The sequence below is a fragment of the Zalophus californianus genome, chromosome 13, assembly GCF_009762305.2.
Source record: "Zalophus californianus isolate mZalCal1 chromosome 13, mZalCal1.pri.v2, whole genome shotgun sequence".
Taxonomy (NCBI): Eukaryota; Metazoa; Chordata; class Mammalia; order Carnivora; family Otariidae; genus Zalophus; species Zalophus californianus.
In genome coordinates this window covers 33,326,091-33,341,634 of record NC_045607.1, presented here as the reverse complement: position 1 = coordinate 33,341,634, position 15,544 = coordinate 33,326,091, and the positions used below count along the sequence as shown (strand labels likewise).

General features: G+C 40.2%; 1 protein-coding gene across 4 annotated transcripts; it reads right to left on the bottom strand.

Annotated features, from left to right (window-relative positions):
- Positions 1-399: 399 nt before the first annotated feature.
- TRMO (tRNA methyltransferase O) lies at positions 400-15,544 on the bottom strand. 4 transcript variants are annotated; one of them, XM_027616877.2, is made up of 5 exons: positions 15,040-15,542; positions 10,489-10,663; positions 7,722-7,879; positions 3,521-4,186; positions 400-844 (listed from the first exon to the last, which is right to left on the bottom strand). In XM_027616877.2, the coding sequence occupies exons 1-5, from the start codon at positions 15,113-15,115 to the stop codon at positions 585-587; spliced, it is 1,335 nt and encodes a 444-aa protein (XP_027472678.1). In that variant the 5' UTR covers positions 15,116-15,542; the 3' UTR covers positions 400-584. The 4 variants fall into 4 exon arrangements, with proteins under 4 accessions (XP_027472678.1, XP_027472679.1, XP_027472681.1 ...); XM_027616878.2 differs by lacking the exon at positions 15,040-15,542 and adding an exon at positions 14,468-14,731; XM_027616880.2 differs by lacking the exon at positions 10,489-10,663 and having other exon boundaries at positions 15,040-15,541.

Here is a 15,544-nt window from a genome sequence, read left to right as displayed (position 1 = left end):
TTTATTTATTTATTTGACAGAGAGAGCACAAGCAGGGGGAGTGGCAGGCAGACAGAATGGGAGAAGCAGGCTCCCTCCAGGGAGCCCGAAGTGGCACTCGATCCCAGGATCCTGGGATCATGACCTGAGCTGAAGGCATATGTTTAACCAACTGAGCCACCCAGGTGCCCCAACTCAGTTTGATTTATAATAAAATAGAGAGGTCAAGCTTTTCCAGACAGGAAAACCAATATGAACTGTTGAACAGATCCCCTGAGCTTGTAAGTTCCTGCTAGAATGATCTTTGCCCAGTTTTACCAAGTGCCAAAAACAATCCACTTCTTTCAAAAATCACTGAGATATCATCACCTTTAGATTTTTCATTAACCAAATGAAAAGCATACGGAAATTTCTCCAAATTTCTCTAAATGTTTATTAAAAATGTTTTTCAAATAAATATTTTGAACAACCACAATCAATCAAAGCAGTGAGATCACAAAGTGTTGCTTCTTTCCGCAAAGAAGGCACATCATTAGCTTGTATAGTTAATACAACAACCACATCCAAAGTCAATTAGGCTGTTTTAAACACATGACGGAGGCTACTTACAATCCCAGAGATACCAAGGACTCCTCAAAGTCAGTCATCTGAACAGGCTCCAAAGCCGGCTTGATTCTTAGAACCTCTGCAAAGCCATCGCCAAACCAGCAAGTGATGTGCGCTATGTCTACAGTAAAGTAGAAAAGGCGGTCCTGGCAGAGCTTCCGTCGATATACAGACCGAGGGTCAGCTGACAGGACAGCCTCAATGGCATGCCTTGCTTCCTCTGCTGATTGAAAATATTTAAATGAAAGCTGACTGCCATCTGCAATGAGAAGAATACAACTTAATGCTGAAAATCATGCAGGTCAAATTTCATTACAGTGAACTTCAGTGTGGAGTTTGGTTGGTTCCTTGATGATCACTTGAAATGAACTGGGTTTGGCAATCTACTCAGTTGTTACAGAGCATATCACTTTCAAGTGGTATTTACCATCATTAGATTAAACTTATGCGTGCCCCAAATTTTATTTGCTGAACAAAATCTTCTATGTTCAATGTCGACTTTAATTTGATTCCTTGTCATTTTCTTCTCAGAATGGAGCAGTAATTAAGTCTGTACAGGGTCAGGGGAATGAATGCATGACAGTCCCAGCACTCTCAGAAAGCCACAAGAAAGAAGACTAAACCCACCATATGCCCAAAGCACCAGCTGTAGGCAAGGCACGGTGTCTCAGAGAGCTGGTATCACAGCCCTACTTAAAAGTAACACCACATTCCCTAAGGCACAAGGAAATGGGAGAGTCCTTCTGAAAAAGTAAAATAGGTACTATGAGAAAGTTAAATACCATGACTAGGGAACAGGCCACCCAAACCACCAAGGTGCGTATTTCAGGTAAACAGATGTACACCCTGTTAAGTGGCAAAGCTTCCTACATCTATATCATCATGAATGTATTTTAATTTTTAAAAATACAGTATGTATAAAACTTAAATAAAAAATTAACTGTGACTTAATTTTTAGTAGCTACAATATCACATACATCCAAATGAAAGCCAGGTATGTGCTTTAAATAATGTTGTTCAAAATAGCATCTGCAGTAGTGGTGGATCTTTATTCTTCTGAAAGTAAATTCAATTTTTAGAAAACAGCCAAAAATCACTTGGGTTATATCCAATAAGTTTGTAAATAAAGCCATGAAGTTCAATCTTTAGTCAAAAACCAAGGACTAATTCAAGTGTTGATCACATGGAATCCTTAAAAAAAAAAAAAAAAATTCCCCACCAAGGACCAATTATGCAGTGCTAAGATTCTTTTATTGCATGGCTCATGAAATGACTCCAAGGCCACTCAAAAAAGAGGAATTCCAAAAACATCACACTCTTCAGTAACAGTGTAATTGGTAAAAGTTCCAGGCCTTTGCGTGGCTGTTCATTTGTAATAGGTGCCCTTCCCTCATTTCTCTGCCTACTTATTCTTCCAGACTCAGCTCAAATACTTTTTCCTCCAGGAAGCCTTCCCAGATTTCCTCCCTGCTCCCCAAGTCATAATCCTTCTCCCCTTCATGTGCCCACAAGCACTTCATTCCAGCACCAAGCCCCCCACCCCTACACCAACACACCACCACCATTTCAGTATCTTTTATCTTTTCTAGACTCTAAACCTCCTGAGGTCATTTCTTATTTCTATATAAACTCCAAATTCTGCTGGTCTCAATCAGTCCCTGTTTTATAGTTACATTTTATAATTTCTCTTTTTAACGATTTTTTCGAATCAGCACGGCACATTATAACCTCTCAGACACACAGCACTATAGTTTGAAAAAGATAAATCTTTCCAAAGTAGGAAGCATTCACTGGTAACTGCAGGCCAAAGTGTAAGTATAAATATAAAGTATCTTCTAGGCAGCACTGCTTTCTTTGTTCTATCACAAAAACCTTTTAAAACTGACCTTCCTCCTCCCATCAACTGTATACAAGGACGAAACAACTTTCATAAACAAAACTTTAAATAAAGAGGTCAATTTAAAAATCAAATGCTTTGTTTAAACATAAAGCCTTTGGAAAGAATGAGAAACACCGTGGAGTGGCAGATGAAATAAGACATATCCCTGGCAACTAACTGGCTACTTCTTACTAGACTCACTGCAGCCACCTTCCTTCATTCTAGATTGCTGCCTCGGATCAGCTATGGGTTGGGGAAACCAGGTTACAGTGTCTGTTAAAAACCATGTGTTAGGGCGCCTGGGTGGCTCAGTTGGTTAAGCGACTGCCTTCGGCTCAGGTCATGATCCTGGAGTCCCGGGATCAAGTCCCACATCGGGCTCCCTGCTCGGCAGGGAGTCTGCTTCTCCCTCTGACCCTCTTCCCTCTCGTGTTCTCTATCTCTCATTCTCTCTCTCTCGAATAAATAAAAATCTTTAAAATAAATAAAAATAAAAAATAAATAAAAATAAAAACCATGTGTTAAAGTATACAAGCTCTAAGTAAAAGTCTGGTGGCCTCTCTTCTATAGCGAAGGGCAGGTCTCTAGTGCTAAGACTTGTTATGGGGACAGTTACTGTGCTAAGAGACTCTTACCTTTTACCCCTAGGCTCTGTGCCATAGGGAGAGCTATTAGTCGCCTGATAGACTAAGATGGGATACTTCTCTAGTCAGATAGTGAAACAGATGAAAAAACTTAACCTAAGTATAGAACAAGCACAATTTAGCTTCTGAAGCTGTTTAAAAACTCCAGGAACTACTGTAACAGATTGACAAGAGGCCCTAAATCATGAGCCACCTCCTGTGGCAGCAACCATTCTCAGCAAACACTTTACTGAGTGTCTGGGACTCACTGTGCTGAACAAGGCACATCGTCAGATGGTGCTGCTGCCCAAATATAATTTTATACTCCTACGTTTCTTACCACCAGTCATACTGACAAACACTCCATATAATTGCCCTCAGAAATACCAAATTTGGCTAAAGCTCTCATTCTGAAACAAGAGACAGAAAGTACCTGGTCCACCTTCTGAACTGAGGCACTCAAGGTCCGTCTCTGCATGAGGGGTGAAGCGGACTTCCAAGGTGGCCACAGGGGCCTCTCTCACCCAGGCAGGGACCACGCTGCGGCGGGCTGCACCGGCCATGCTGGAAGGGCAGTGAGGAGTCACGGGCGGCATCTCTGCACTATTTCCTTGTGTGATCACTGCTTCTTTCCCTCTCTTTAGCCTCTTTTCTGTACCTTCTTCTGAAAAGCTCTTCTCAAGGCAATATGAGCCAATTTGTTCTTCTGCCACATTCAGACTCTGATCACTTCTTGATTCTAAACCCAAATCTGCTGTTATGTCCCTGTGCTGAGGGGAGTTTTGCTGGATTTTTGCTGAGTTATCATGTTTCATATAGTTTTCTCCTGAAGTTCTGTCTTCAGGACATTTAGGTTTCTCCTTAGTGTGACTATAGGCTTGTGGTTTATCATACCTTGAGAGCTGTCGCCGGTCACAGCTGTCAGTCTTGCCATTAGACCGGGATGTGTTTTGGGGTTTATATTGGTTATTCTGTAAATTAAAGTCCTGTAGGGGCTCAATCAAATTTTGTGGCGAGTCATACTCAGCTATGTAGGGTTTTATGTCTAGGACAGGTGTGCCATGAATCATGTCAATTCCAGAAAGATATATAGCTCCACCTATAATGTGAAAAACACATCCTCTTAGAAATCTTAACAATGAAGAACAGTGCGAACAATTAAGAACCAACACCATCTGCCTATGCCTCACCAAGCTTAACTCACAATTCTTACACACCAGGCTCTTGTATACCTGCTGCCAACACACCCTTTTCATTCTACCTGGAAACCCATCCTCTTCTTCACCAGTTGAATTCCTACGTGCTCTTTAAGGCTCTTCTATAATACCTCTTCTACAGAGCCTTTCTGGCTCTTCCACACATAAGCATTCTTTCCTCTGGGTTCCACAGAGAAACCTATGTACAAACCTCTACTACAGCCCTTTTCACATGGTCTGGCAATGACCCAGTTGGTCTTTCTCCCCAGACAGTGAGTAGGCCCTTGAGCACTGACTCATCTTTGCATCACTGGGACTTCTAACTCTGTTCCAGGCACATCAGAGTCCTCAATATATCTCTGTGGGATCAATGAGGATTTCCACTGTGGCAAAAAGACACTAAGGTGGCCCCCAGAATGCCCACTTGCTGGTGTTCACACCCTTCGATAATCTAGATCTTTTGAGTATGACATGGTATCACTCCAGTGACTATGTTACATTATCTGAGACTCCTGTAGCTGTAGGCAGATTCACTCGAGAGATTCTCCTTGTGGGCTTGATGAAGTAAGCAACCACACTGGGAAAGCCCATGTGGCAAGGCACTGCAGTAGCCTCTAGGAGCGGAGGGCAGCCACCAGCCAACACCCAGCAAGCAATTGTGGCTCTCAGTCCCACAACTACTGGAAGTGAATTCTGCCAACAACCCGAGGGAGCCTGGAAGCAAATTCTTCCACAGTTGAGCTTCCACATAAGAACTCATCCCAGATGACACCTAATTTGCAGCCTGGTAAGATCCTAAGCAGAGGACTGGCAAAGCTGTTCCCATACTTGTAAACTAATTATTATGAAACATAATATTTCAAAGAGATAATAAATGGGATTGTTTAAACTGATTAAGTAGGGGCACCTGGGTGGCTTAGTCAGTTAAGCGTCTGCCTTTGGCTCAGGTCATGATCCCAGGGTCCTGGGATCGAGCCCTGCATCATCAAGCTCCCTGCTCAGTGGGGAGTCTGCTTCTCCCTCTCCCTTGCCCCTCCCCTTCCACTCGTGCTCTTGTCTCTCACTTTCTCTCAAATAAAATCTTTAAAAATAAATAAATAAATAAATAAACTGATTAAGTGTGTGGTAATTTGTTACATAGCAATGGAAATCTAACACATCCATCAAGACTCAAACAATTAAGCAGAACATAAGTCACCATTGCCAAATATTAAGGACAGGTCTTTTGTCTCACTTACACAGCTGCACGTCCAGTTCCTGCTGCTGGTGCAGAGTCTACTAACTTGATTCTTGGGAAATTGGCCAAATGAGAATCAAAAAATTGCATGTGATCACATTCTCTGTCTCCATTTTAGAAAACAAGACTAACAAAGGACTCTGATTTCTAAAATATGCTCACTGTGAATGAGCCTGGAACTGTGGAATGACTTTGGACTTCCTAACTAATGGATATGCCTAACAACGTCTGCATAAGGAAGAAAGTATTGTAGCATATGTAAAAGTTCATGGGATTTAGAGTTATACAACCACCTGGCTGGATGCTATTAGGTAATATAATCAAACATCAAAGAGCCTCAGCTCCCTCATCCATAAAAGGAGGGCTGCTACCCTATCAAAACCAGAGAGCCACTGACAGATAACATACATAAATGCCTTTTATAAACTGTAAAGCACCACACAAACACTAGTAGTCACCATAACACTTATTTGTTAAGAATGTCTATAGTGTTATTGTGTTTGCCTCTTACATTTCTAATTTGTTTACCACTGTACCCTCAGCACCTAGAACAATGCCTGGCACATATACAGTGCTCAGAAAATATATGTGGGTTGCACAAATAATCATAAAATGTTCAGTACTATTACCCAAGCTGGTTGGCCATCACAAACTGATAAAGCTCAAGTTGGACTGGCTACAGAATTTTCCTGGAAAACCTATCCAAGGCTGGGTTGAATACAACCCAGGGGAGGTAGTTCAAGTTCTGGCAAAAAACAAGCAAAATAACTGGTCTTACCTATTTAGCACTAAGTAACCTGAAAAGTACTCTTAGAGCTTTTGTCTCATAAGATCCTTAAAAAAATCCTATGGTGTCCCAGAGAGGGCAGGGTCTACTCCTTTGTCCACTTTACAAACAAGCAAGCTAAAGCCTGGAATGGTCTCCTGACTCGCAGTCTTCTGTCTCTCCAACAAATGTGCGTATTAGGTCAGAGTGATTCAAGAACAGGATGCCTTACTAACAAACAAAACAAACCAAAACTCAAAGATACAGAGAACAGATCAGTGGTTGCCAGAGGGAACAGAGTAGGGAGATAGGAGAAATGGGTAGAGGGGATCAAGAGGTACAAACTCCCAATTATAAAATAAGAAAGTCATGGTGATGTAATGTACACCACAGTGACTACAGTCAGTAATACTATATTGTACATTTGAAAGTTGTTGAGAGTAGATCTTGAAAGTTCATACCATAAGAAAAAAAATTTTTAACTATATGGTGACAAAGGATATCTAAACTTATTATGGTGATCATTTCACAATGTATATAAATACTAAATCATACTGTACACTTAAAACTAATATGTCAATTATACTTAAAAAAAAAAAAAAAAAAAGAATGGGATGCTTCCAAAGAGTGGGGCGCCTGGGTGGCTCAGTCGGTTAAGTGTCTGCCTTCGGCTCAGGTCATGACCCCAGGGCCCTGCGAGGGTCCTTGCTCAGCGGGGAGCCTGCTTCTCCCTCTGCCTGCCGCTCCCTCTGCTTGTGCTCTGTCTCTCTCTCTCTGTCTCAAATAAAAAATAATAATAATAAATAAAAATCTTAAAAAAAAAAGAATCTATGGCTCAGTAAGTAGGCTATATCTGAATACACAGGTAAAACTAACCTGGTATTCTACACAGGTACTTCCACAATCTGACAGGTGTTTAAATGTTATTTTAGTGAGATTCACTGTAGACCCTCTGACACATCAGAGCTGACAGCTGTACTACAGCCACAGTACATGTCCATTTCCTCAAAAGTGCAAGGAAGAAAGAATACAACACCACCCTACCTGTTTACCGTATCTACACATACAACCAGTTACTGTGTGTTAATTCTGAAAGTGTCCAATTATTTTTGAATAATTTTGTATTTATTGTATTCCAAGTCAGAGAAAATTTGGTTACTAATTTAATGATTACGAAATTATACATTATTTTTAAATAATGTAATAGTTTCTAATATATGTGATAATATAATTAAGCATCTGAGCATCCTATGAGAGCTGATTTCAAAGGGTAACATTCTTTTAGTCATTTCAGGTTCTTCCATGCCTGGTAGTTCTCAGGGGTTAACACCATTGGTACTCGTCTGAATAACAGCCAGTGAATACTATGTTTGTTTTATAAGGCTTCTTTTAGATAAGGGGAAAAAAAGATAAAAGTAGAAATGAAATTTGTTACCTTCTATCTTTTCCAGCTTGGCCAGGGTCAGTCCTATTGCATTGGGACGATGTGGGCTCCTTGTGGAGAAAACTCCAGTCTTTGCACCATTCAGCCTAGGAGGCTGCACTTTTGCCTTACAGCTCAAATGACCATTTTTGTGAAAAACAAACAAAATCCTATTGAAAATAAACCAAACCACCAAGTAAGAAAAGAACACTAGTTAATTCATCATAATGATTTGATGGGGAAAAGAACTTTGAAAAGAACATTAGTTAATTTATCATAATGATCTGATGGGGAAAAAAACTTTAATCTTTAATCCCACAAATTAAAGCTGAAAGAATGCTTTGTATTACAATGTAATCAGTGGGGAAAAAAATAATGTCATTCTCATTCCTTGAAGGAAGGCAGAGTCTTATCTCTATATTCTTTGCCCCTAACACAATTAATGGCACGTGGTAGGAACTTTACAAATGTTTGTCAAGTGCCTGAATAAGCAATATTTATGAAGTAAGAGCCGGGGCTGCTATTTACCAGGCAGTCTACTAGACATTTTTATAATTATTTAACCCTCTTAACAAGGCTTAAGATTTGTAATTTATCCCCCATTTTAAGAACGAGGAAATCCAGGCTCAGAAATGTTAAATCACTTGACTGGGTCTTCCTAAATAAGACAGAGAGAAAGCCATGAAGAGAAACAGTAACAGATTTGAACTCATTAAATCATTAAATTTATGACTACAAAATGTCATCCCAGGAGAAAATGTTTGCTACATGTACAATGGACTGTTCCTACAAATCACAAAGTAAAGAGCAACTCATTATAAGAAATTAAGCAAAGAACATGAATTGACAAAAGAGTAAGAAATAGTAGCAACCAAATGAAAAGATGTTGAACCTCACTAATAAAGAAATTTAACTGAAAAATAAAATCTTGTTTTTCTTGGGGCACCTGGGTGGCTTAGTTGGTTGAGCATCTGACTCCTGATTTCAGCTCAGGTCATGATCTCAGGGTGGTGAGATCAATCCCTGCTTGGGATTCTCTCCCTCTGCCCATGTGTGTGCATGCTCACTCTCTCTCTCGAATAAGTAAATAAAAAAAATTTTTTTAAATATATTGTTTTTCCATCCGACAAAAATGCAGAAAAACTTGAACATATAATGTTAGCAAGAACGTAGGAACCTAAAAGGTCATTTTCATACCCTTATGATATATAAATTAAGCTTTTTAGAGTGCAATTTGGCAGCAGCTCTCCAAAATTATAAATATGCACACCCTTTAGCTCAATATAACCATTTCTGATACCAATTTGTAAAAATGTACAAGTGCCAAGAATCGTGTCTAAGAAGGTTTGCTACAGCATTACTGTAATAGCAAAATCCATTAACAAGAGAGTAGTCAAATCATGCTATTATCTGTATTTTGCAATAAGAGACAGCCATTAAAGCAAAAAGGATAAATCTGTATGTACTGTCATGATATACACTGTTAAATGAAGAAAACATATTCCATTGTTTAAAACAAACACCTACTCCCAATGTGTATGTTTATGCCTCTATGTCTATTAAAAAAGAAACAGAAAAGGCAAGGTAGGATATACACCAAGCCATTAACAATAAAAATCTCTGAAGAGTGTTAGGGGGTGAGAATGAGCAAGAAGAAAAATAGGAAGGATACAAAAATCTCTTTATATAGATCTGGACCCATTTTTTTTTTATATCAGCAACGTTTTTAATTTAATTAATTTAACCAAGATCATACAAACTAGGTCAGACACATGTTGTTTTGACTCTACCCACATCTCCAAATTAACAAAAACATAAGCTATTTCAGAATAAATACTTAATTTTAGGTCTTCACCAGTAAAATTAGACCAAGTCATCCTGGTGATACTGGAGTGAGGAAGAATGGACAGAGACAGAATTGCAAGTGACAATAACACTAATATAACACAGGTGCTAACATAGGTAACACTTTATTTAGAGTATCCAGATTTCTAAAGTCTCTTTTGTCTCTTAGGGAGAACAGACTTAATTGTTCATGGGTCTAGAACAGAGTCTGCAAACTTTTTCTGTAAAGGGTCATACAGTAAATATTTGAGGGTTTGCAGGCCAACCAGTCTCTGTTGTAACTACTCAATTCTGCCACTGTACCACAAAAGCAGCCATACACAATACACAGATGAACGGGAGTGGCTGTGTTCCCATAAACTTATTTACAAAGATGGGAGGTAGATGGATTTGGTCCACGGACTGTAGCTTCCTGACCCCTGGTCCAGAAGGTAGAATAATGACCCACAGGCAGAATTGAGATCTATAGATTTCAGCTCAACAGAAGGCATTCATCACAATAAGAACCAACTGTAAATGGGGCGCCTGGGTGGCTCAGTCATTAAGCGTCTGCCTTTGGCTCAGGTCATGATCCCGGGATCCTGGGATCAAGCCCTGCATGAGGCTCCCTGTTCAGCAGGAAGCCTGCTTCTCCCTCTCCCACTCCCCCTGCTTGTGTTCCCTCTCTCGCTGTGTCTCTAGCAAATAAATAAATAAAATATTTTAAAAAAAAAGAACCAACTGCAAATGGAACGTGCACCCTCAGTGGATCCCAAGCTTCCATAAGGGCGTCCAAGTTATGCATAGAGTCATGTTTGTGAATATGGTACAGGAACTCCAAGCAATAGGTAAGTGTGGGCTGGATGGCAGACTCCAAGGCTGCCTTCAACTGGAGTACTTTACTCAAGGGCAAGTTCTGACCCAAAGAACCACTTCTAACTATAAAACAACTTACCAAACATGAGAAAACTGCTCTAAGCCCATCAAGGAATGTTCAGGATTATTAAAGATGCTCTTTCTAATTCTCAAACAAGCCCTCGAATGGGTACAAATAGATGGCTGCCTTGGAGTACCATTCTTGGCTGAGAAACAGGATTCCAAGTAGCCAATCGGCTCAGTTAAAAGATTCCCTACAGAAGAAAAGTAGGTAAGAAATCATTAGTCAAAATGTCAAATAAAGATGTAGGAAAACATGTTTTCTTTAATGCACTGATTTCATAGTTTTAACATCTACCAAGTGTTATGCAACTATTAAAAATGATTCACATATCATGAATACATATAAATATCTTCAACACTACACACACATTATTATATCCCTTTAGATAGCCAGAAAGAGTGCAGGTCTAAGAAAAACAGGGGACATTCTCAGAAGTTCTACTATGACCATAATTCAAATTCTATGTTACCATTATCAAGGTATGTGACTTTGGTCAGGGCTAAAAGGGTATTTAAAATAGAGGGAATTGGGGCACCTGGGTGGCTAAGTTGGTTAAGTGTCTCAACTCTTGCTTTCTGCTGAGGTCATGATCTCAGGGTTGTGAGATAAAGCCCCAAATTGGTCTCTGTGCCAAGCATGGAGTCTGCCTGAGATTCTCTTCCTCTGCCCCTTCCCCTGCTCACGCTTGTGCACACGCGCTCTCTCTCTAAAGAATAAATGAATTCTTTAAAAAATATTTTAAAATAAAACAGAGGGAATAACATGCGCAAAATTAAATGAGAAGTGTCACAGCACATGCAGGGAACAAGCTATTTTGATTGGCTGAAGTGTGAAAGATAAGGCAAAGAACAGTGAAAGATAAGGAGACAGAGGTTGTATACAGACATCCTCATGCTTTTCAAAAGTTTGCATTAAGCCACTGTGTGTTTGCGAAAGACCTACATCAGTATCTGTTTTTGCTAATCAAAAGAAATCCAAAGAGAATGTTTGCTTTTACCAAAAAAAAAGGCAAAGTGAAAAGTGTTCAGCATTTGTTCTGCAGCAAGCTGTTATAGATGCAAGGTGCACCCCAAGCCATGAGATCAGCCCCACCCAGGTCCTTCCCCAGGAACTACACTCAGCATCTGAGCATCAAGCCACCAGAGCTTTGAACTGTGTCTGTGAGCATCTGTGCTTTACTTTTACTTATTTTGTGCATCTACTAACAATATGTGTCCTGAAGTAACAGAAAAGCCTAAGAGAGGTTATTTTTTGGGCCTGGGAACACTCAACAATTTTTCCACATAAATTAATGGTAATTGCTTCTCCACATTATGCCATTTAAGCTTATGAAAAATTTCATAGGAATGATCTACTTTCAGATAGTGGGGAAAACATGTCCAAATAAGGATGCATTCAATTAAAAACAGAACATATGAAACAAAGTAGTTTAAGCAATAAAGGGAGTGCACAGGATTGTAATCATACTACTAAAATATCTAGAGACAGAAGAGATTTCAGGTTAGGCTTGGTCTAGTAGCTCTCTGCCCCTAGAATGTAGGCTCCACGTGGGTAGTTTTTCTATCTTGTTTCCTGCTATGTTCGGTCTAGTACATTGCATGCAAGGGGGTAGGTACTCAAAAAATTCATGTTACATGGAAAAAAAGGATTGTTTAAACTGATTAAAATGGAAAGTGAAAAATTGAAAGAATATAATCCCATTTATGAAAGTTTGCTTATACATTTACCTATTTAAATATGTACCTGTATATGTTTAGAAAGCTATTTGGAAGGATATTCACCAAAATGTTAACATTTTGGTAAAACGGATGTGGTAATATGGTAAAAACAGACAGTGAGATTTTTGGATTATTTTTATATTTAACTTTGTAATTTGTATAATATTTGAAATTTTTACAATAATCAGAAATCCTTTTTTTTTCTTCCTAAGTAGTAACTCCTTTCAAAAGAAGAAAAGCCAAGCAGCACCAATATAGGTTTAAAGTCCAAGGTATCCACAACTAGCATTTTGAATTTACAAATAACTTTTTTTTTCACATCTCATGAAAACTTTACTTCTTTTAAGAGATGATATACAGACACTCTAGACCATCATTTTATTTCCAGCTTCCATTAATTAAGTCTCTCCTACCAGCACAAGTGGTAAGATTATAGGCCTGGTGTTGTCCCTCACAGCACCTTTAGTTACTCTTCACTTATTAAAACTGTATTATTGGCTACATATAAAATATTACATGTAATAAATGTATAATAGAGCATAATACTACGAAATCATGTGTACCCACCACCCATTCCAAGAACTAGAGCTTTACCAACAAAATGTATCTTTTTACGTTGCTTCTCTCCTATGGCAAACCCATCCTTTCCCGAGATAAACAGGTGCCTGAATGGGATCTTAATCACTCACTTCCTTTAATATAATTTTATCACATGCATATGCATGCCTATATAATACTTCATTTATTTTGTCTTTGAACTCCATCATAAAAACTGGTTATCAAACTGCATGTTATCTTCTCAGACTTGCTTTTTCTCTCAGTGTTACGATTCTAAGACCCTTCCATACTGTGTATATTTTTGATGACTTTAAATTTTTTCCAAATATGTTTACAGGCATTCTGTTTATCCTCATCCATGTTCCTGTGGAATAAAGATAGTAAATACCTTAAAGATGAGGAAACTGAGGCCAAACAATTCTGGTGTTCATTAAAATGCCAAAAAGAAAAATGGCCAAAAAAGAACCCCTAACCTAATAAGATGGGATCCCTGTGTCTTGTTTTCATTTGTTTAACAAACACTCCAATATCATACAATTGCCAGACATTGAGCTAAGTTTGAATAAAACAACAAGAACTCTTATCACAGTGGAATTAACAGTTGGTTGGGGAGAGTCTCACAATATGTTTCAATATCATGGGAAAAATACGTAAAGTACCTACTACCACACAAAGTGCTCAGCAAAAAGTGGTTTTCCAAGCTCTTACTTAGGCTTTTCCCTCATTTTAACAATATTACAATTGTACTAACTGTGTAATAAGAGAAAAGCCAACAAGTTATTAATGCTGAGTTTTTGTACAGAAAGTTTATCTGTATGTCTTAGTGCTGACAGAAAGTTCAGGTCCTTTTGACCCTCCTGCCCGGACTGTAAAATTACCCTTGTTATAATTCATGTCCCCAGCACAGGTCCCTCCCTTCGTTAAAATACACTACACCAATACTCCAGATTCTGCGCTCCTTAATCTTATGCTACCCACTAACTAAATTTTCCATGTTTCCCACACTGTTAACAGACATTATATTTCTTTTCTTTTTTAAGATTTTATTTATTTATTTGACACAGAGAGAGAGAGAGAGAGAGAGGCAGAGAGCAAGTACAAGCAGGGGTAACAGCAGGCAGGGGAGAAGCAGGCTCCCCACTGAGCAACGAGCCCTATGTGGGGCTCGATCCAAGGACCCTGGGGTCATGACCCCTGCGGAAGGCAGCCGCTTAACCAACTGAGCCACCTGGTATTCAAGGTTCTCTACAATCTGAATCCACTCAACCCCCTTGTACCATCCAGTATTTCAAATTTATAGCTCCCCAATCTGGTGCTATGTAACCTCTGAGCCCTGCTCCTTCCTGCCTGTCAAACTATTAGGCCTGTAATCTAGCACCGTGCAACAATTTTTAAATGAGCCCAACCTTTGACAAGTAACAGCAATTTCAGTAAATTTAATCTAAGTTAAACACAACACGCACAAACATTTTAGTCTTAAGAATTTTCTTCACAGCAGTGAAAACTGGCAGTAACTTAAATGCCTTGTCTTTGAACTCCATAAAATAGGGAGCTGGTTAGAACACATCTCTAAAGCAAAATAATGTGCAATCCCTTAAAACTATTAACGGCCATAGATTTATAAGAAACAAGTTTTAGAAAGAAGTTATGAAACAGTGGGGTCACATAATCCACTTTTCTAGCGTTTATGCACTGAAACAAGTATGGAAGGTAGGCACCAGGATATTAGCAGTGGTTTTCTCTGGGTGATGGCAGACTTTTTCTTCCATTTGGGTCTTCTAATTTCTAAAGTTAATATTCCGCTCTATATAATGTGGTGAAAATAAACTCATGCCCATCTTTCCAGGCCCACTTTAAAAAGATTTCCTGTCTCTTCCCTTCGCCCCAGAACTTTTCCACATCTCCCGCCTCACTTCCTACAGCACAGGATGCCTCCCTCTTGGGGGTATTTATTAACTCCTAACCGGCCTAACACCAGCGTTCACATCCTATCTCTCCTACATAAGCAAGAACTCTGCGAGAAAGGCTGTTACGCTGCACGTGGTTGTTCCAGCCACCGTGCCAGGCCCAATCCAACCGCTGCTACCAAGAACAGAACAGGAGATGACATCATTCCGCTCGCCTCGGCACAATCACGTGGTCGCAGGTGCACGTGATCCGTGCTTCGCAATAAATAGAATGACGCACGCCGGTTCAAGTTCTTGCATTTTACGTCCCTCTCTACAGTCAGGTCAGCGGCCTGAGCCTAGGCCTCTTCTGAGTGCGGAACCGCGGGTTTCTCAGAAGTTACCTGTTTCCAGAGCCGGCTTCACGCACCCGCACGGGGTCGCTGTGGGCTGAGGCCCCGGCTCCTCCAAGACGCGCATGGCTGCTACTCACTGAGGTGTCGACTCGACGCGACAGGCCTTCCGCTTCCGGTCTCCGAGCCTGGTGCCTGCGCAGTAGCGGCCCTGGCGGGGTAGTGTGGGGCCAGGGCCTGGCGCATGCGCCGGGAGTGGGACGCGCTCTTGGCGGGAGCTGCTGGTGGCTCCTCTAGGGTTTGGATTTCCATTTCCCGGCCTTGGTTCCTCTCCCGGACCTGGCTCTCTGTTCCCTGCCGCTGACCCGCTGCGATTCCCTGCCAGTCAGCAACTCCGAATTCCCGCGCTTGCGAAGGGGGACACTTCGATGAAGATTTACGCACTGTGATGTCTCTCTGAAACATTAATATAAACCTACGTGTCCAATGAATGACTCAGATTTTTAAAGAAAAAGGATGTGTATATGCAGTTACCACATAGCATAACGATCGGATG

What these genes read in the sequence shown, in the direction of transcription:
- TRMO (XM_027616877.2), bottom strand. Translation starts at nt 15,115, where the DNA reads ATGCGCGTCTTGGAGGAGCCGGGGCCTCAGCCCACAGCGACCCCGTGC. An exon ending in GAAGCCGGCTCTGGAAACAG is followed by an intron (nt 10,664 to 15,039) that starts GTAACTTCTGAG and finishes TTTCTTCTGTAG; the next exon opens with GGAATCTTTTAACTGAGCCG. An exon ending in CAGTTCAGAAGGTGGACCAG is followed by an intron (nt 845 to 3,520) that starts GTACTTTCTGTC and finishes TTCTCATTGCAG; the next exon opens with ATGGCAGTCAGCTTTCATTT.